The following is a 4,783-nucleotide window of genomic DNA, read 5'->3' as shown; positions in this document are numbered from 1 at the left end:
CAACAAGATCTACGAACACCGGAACGATTTCCTTAAGGAACGTGATGCCACCCACACCACTTTTGAAACCCTGGACAGCTCAATGGTAGGCCTTCACACCAAGGCTGACACTGCTGGAAACCTCGCGCTCAAGGCTGTCGAAGAAAACAAACAGCTGAAGGCGGAACTGGTCACTGTCAATGCGGATCTGGAGGTTCTCAACCGGAACAACACGGAGCTCGTCAAACGGTACAAGGAACTCGCGGCCAAGTTGGAGCAAGGCTTGTCAAACCGCACCACGTTTGGTAACCCTACCGCCCCGGCTCCTGTCGTATCCCAGGCTTCGCGTATCAAGGCGTCAGAACCACCCAAGTACAAGGGCAACAAAGGCTCAGACATCACTCTCGAACAATGGTTACAGAAGATGGGCCTTTGGTTCCGTGTTCAGAATATCACCACGGACGATGACAAGATTACCCTGGCCCTCATGTACCTGGAAGGCGGCGCGCACGACTACGTCGAGGACTACGTCGAGACAGCATCAAACGGCGGAGCTCTTGGAACATGGGCCGACTTCATCAACCGACTCAAGGCAGGTTATCGTCAACTGGCTCCGGAAAAGACGGCACAGACATCTCTCGAAGAATGGTGTTCAAAGACCCACTCTACCGTCATTCAGTTTGCAGAGAACTTCCGCCGCTACGCCTCGAAGTCCGGTTACGCTGATGTAGAACTCATCCGGCGCATCGACAACCAGATCGGCAAGAACTCGCAGATTCTTACGGTTATGACGGCAATGCGGCAAGTCAACCCGATGCTGATCCCGACAAAGTGGGAACACTATCTGGACTGGGTACTCAAGCTGGAAATGGAAACTCGCGGAAATCAGGCCAAGTCGTCTTCGCAGCAGCACACGACTAGTCGCCCCCCACGAGACCCCAATGCCATGGACGTCGATGCAATGCGCAAGCCGGAGAAACTGTCTAAGGAACAACTCGAATGGCTCGACAAGAAGCTCTGTTTCCGCTGTGGCAGACACAAGTTTACGACTGGCCAGAAATGTCGGAACCCTCAGTACACGGGCTACTACGAGCTCCCCAACATGAAGAAGCAACCGGCCGCTCCGACCAAGGTACGCACAATGGACACGGCCGATGAAGACAAATGGGAGTACATCCGCAGGGCCCTCGAGGAGTTTGAGACCAAGGGAAAAGGCAAGGGCAAGGCACCAGAAACTGAGACCGCCGCACGCATCGTCGAGGTCAAGGAATCTGAGGAGGATTTTCTGGAACGGGTACTTTGAAGACTGACCAAAGTATCCGACTCTGTAATCATAGCGTAGACCTAGAGGATTCTTTTGTTCCACGTTCGAATGTTATCTATCTCGCATCAGCTCGTCGCCCGCGAAATTCGTTCGATCTCAAAGTTTCCCTCACTCAAGGTACGCATGAAGTTCAGTCAGAAGCTCTCCTCGATTCGGGAGCCTACTCTTGCTTTATCCACCATCGGTTTGTTCAAGAACACGGACTTACCCTATGACGCCTCTCTCGTGAAGTGCGAGTTTTCAATGCAGATGCCACCGAGAATAAGAAGGGGCTGATCACACACTACGTCCGTTGTTTACTCCGTATCGGGGATCACCTCGCTTGGCAGTCGTTCCTTGTCACAGACATTGGGCGGCAAGATATCATCATTGGAATGGCGTTTCTACGTGAACACAACCCTGAACTCGATTGGAATGCAGGGAACATTGAGTTTACACGCTGCCCTTCAACATGCACCCGGCACACAGTGCAGGATGAAGAACTACGGAGTTTGCAACTTCCCCGAGTGGAAGATGTTGCGCAAGATCAGTACGGTGACCTCGGCCCTGAATCATGGGAAAGCACCGATCAGTTTATTCATTGGGTGAACTTCTCAGATGACCCGAGTGCACGTCAGATGCGAGCCAGGTTAGAAGAAAAAAAAGACACCAACCCTGCGACAAGAGGCGAACAGGATCGCGAATATTGGTCAAACCACGTACCAGAACAATACCGACAATATGGCGACGTCTTTTCCAAGAAAGCCTCAGAAAGAATGCCAACACGGAAGCCCTATGATCATGCGATTGAACTAGTCTCTGGAGCCTCACTTCCGAAGCCGGCCAAACTGTACCCGCTTAACCTCGACGAACGGAACTCGCTTGAAGCTTGGATCACGGAGCAAGAAGACAAAGGCTACATCCGCACGTCCAAGAGTCCTACTGCCGCCCCAGTCTTCTTTGTCCGTAAGAAAGATGGAAGTTTACGTTTGGTCCAAGATTACCGCGCACTGAATGCGGTCACGAAGAAGGACAAATTCCCGATTCCCCGGATCTCAGACCTCGTAGATAGGCTCTCTCATGCGTCCATCTTCACCTCACTCGACCTGAGATGGGGTTATAACAATGTCCGCATTCGCGAAGGAGATGAGGAAAAAGCTGCGTTTATCACTCACAAGGGACTGTACGAACCAACAGTTATGACCTTCGGCCTATGCAACGCACCCAGCTCGTTCCAAGCAATGATGAACGAGGTCCTAAAGGAGGAAATCGCGACCGGACATGTCGTGGTCTACATTGACGACATCCTCATCTTCACAGACGACCTCACTCTGCATCGCCAACTGGTGGAACGGGTCCTGAAGAAACTGCGCGACAACGACCTCTTCGTCAAGCCCGAAAAATGCAAGTTTGAGCAGCCCTCGGTTCACTTCCTCGGACTTGTCGTATCAAAGGATTCAATCTCCATGGACGAGTCTAAGGTGCAGGGTGTCAAGGAATGGCCTACTCCAACCAAGGTCAAACATGTTCAAGCTTTCCTCGGACTAGCAAATTTCTATCGGCGTTTCATTAAGGACTTTGCCAAAATTGCCCGACCGCTCACTAAGCTCACGTGCAAGGACATTCAGTGGCAATGGGGAGAGGAACAAGAGCAGGCCTTCGAAGGACTCAAAACCGCGTTTACAACAGCTCCAATCCTTCAGATCCCGAACGACACGGCCCCGTACAGGCTAGAGACAGACTCGTCCGACTTCGCAACAGGGGCAGTCTTGGAACAACTCGGAGAGGACAAGCTATGGCACCCGGTCGCCTTCTACTCCAAGTCTCTCAATGTTCACGAGCGCAACTACGAGATCTACGACAAGGAGCTCTTAGCAATCATCCGAGCCTTGGAAGAATACCGGCACTACCTGGAGGGACACCCTGAACCGATTGAGATCTGGTCAGACCATCTCAACCTCACCTACTTCCGACAAGCACAGAAGCTCACACGTCGACAAGCCCGATGGAGTTTATTCATGTCCCGGTTCAACTTCGTTCTAAAGCACCGCCCTGGAAAGACAATGCTACGAGCCGACCCTCTGTCCAGGAGGCCAGATCATGAAGAGGGGGTAAGCAGTGACAACTTCGGACAGACACTGCTGAAACCCGAGTTTTTTGCAATCAAAGCCATGCAACCTGGTCACGCCTCCATCGTCGACGACAAGGAACTGCTCGAACGCATCAAGAAGGCCCTTGAAGATGACAAGATGACGAAGCACTACAAGGAATTGCTAGCTAGTGGACCCCGGGAGTTTGGAAAGTACCTGCAAGATTGGAACATGGAGAACGGTTTACTGTTACGACGAGGCAAAGTCTACGTACCCAAGGACCAAAGCATCCGCCTCGACCTGCTCAAACTACATCATGTCACATTACTAGCAGGTCACCCAGGAAGGTGGAAGACTTTGGAGATCATTGCACGGAACTATTGGTGGCCCGGCATGTCAGTCGCCGTCAAGAAGTACGTGCAAGGGTGCGACACTTGCCAACGGAACAAGTCAGTCAGAAAACCACCGTACGGACTACTGCAACCAAACGAGATCCCTGCCGGACCATGGGAAATCTGGTCAATCGATATCATCTCTCAGCTTCCGCCCTCGGTTGATAGACACGGCAACACCTTCACCGCGATAGTAGTAGTAGTGGACCGCCTCTCAAAACGGTCCCACTTCTTCGCAGCTGACGACCACTTCTCGGCAACAGAAGCAGCTGAGCTCATCTACGAACACATCCTGAAACACCATGGCCTACCACGGCAGATCATCTCTGACCGAGGCACACAGTTTGCAAGTGCAGCGTTTAAGGAGTTTTGCAAGTTGCTAGGAATTCGATCGTCAATGTCCACGGCTTATCACCCACAAACGGACGGACAGACTGAACGAGTCAACCAGTCGCTTGAGCAGTACCTTCGGATCTTCACAGAACACCGACCAGACGATTGGGCATCCCTTCTGTCCACCGCGGAGTTTGCGTACAACAATGCCCCACACGAGTCAACCGGCCTGTCGCCATTCTTCATCGAATACGGGTACAACCCAAAGATGGCCCCCGACATTCGTGAAGAACTTGCCTTCCCGTCCCTTGAAGACGTATTCCACAATCGTGCAGAAGCAAGGGAACAAGCGCAAGCGTCACTCACCATGGCTGCTGAACGGATGAAGTGGTATTACGACCAAGGCCGTGTGGACCCTCCCTTTAAGGTCGGCGACAAGGTTTTGCTCAAAGGACGTGACCTCAAAATCCGCAACTCGTCGGCCAAACTCTCGGCCAAGAACTATGGGCCGTATGAGATAACGGAGAAGATTGGACCCGTCGACTTCAGAGTCAAACTTCCGCCACAGAACAAGGTCCACCCCGTCTTCCATGCTTCGAAGCTTATCCCCTACCACGAAGACGAAATTGGCAACCGCAATCCGGAGAAGCCTGACCCCATCGAAGTAGAAGGCCATGACGAATTTG

The 4,783-nt window shown here is 52.3% G+C and overlaps 1 protein-coding gene across 1 annotated transcript; it reads left to right on the top strand.

The window, feature by feature from the left end:
- Window positions 1–331: 331 nt before the first annotated feature.
- On the top strand, window positions 332–844 carry DICSQDRAFT_30529 (uncharacterized protein; the record flags this gene model as incomplete). The annotated part of the gene is made up of 1 exon (XM_007370976.1): window positions 332–844. A coding segment is annotated over one exon (513 nt), but the record flags the coding sequence as incomplete, so codon positions are not given.
- Window positions 845–4,783: the final 3,939 nt, after the last annotated feature.

This window comes from Dichomitus squalens (assembly GCF_000275845.1).
Source record: "Dichomitus squalens LYAD-421 SS1 unplaced genomic scaffold DICSQscaffold_82, whole genome shotgun sequence".
Taxonomy (NCBI): domain Eukaryota; kingdom Fungi; phylum Basidiomycota; class Agaricomycetes; order Polyporales; family Polyporaceae; genus Dichomitus; species Dichomitus squalens.
This window is presented reverse-complemented; position numbering and strand designations above follow the sequence as displayed.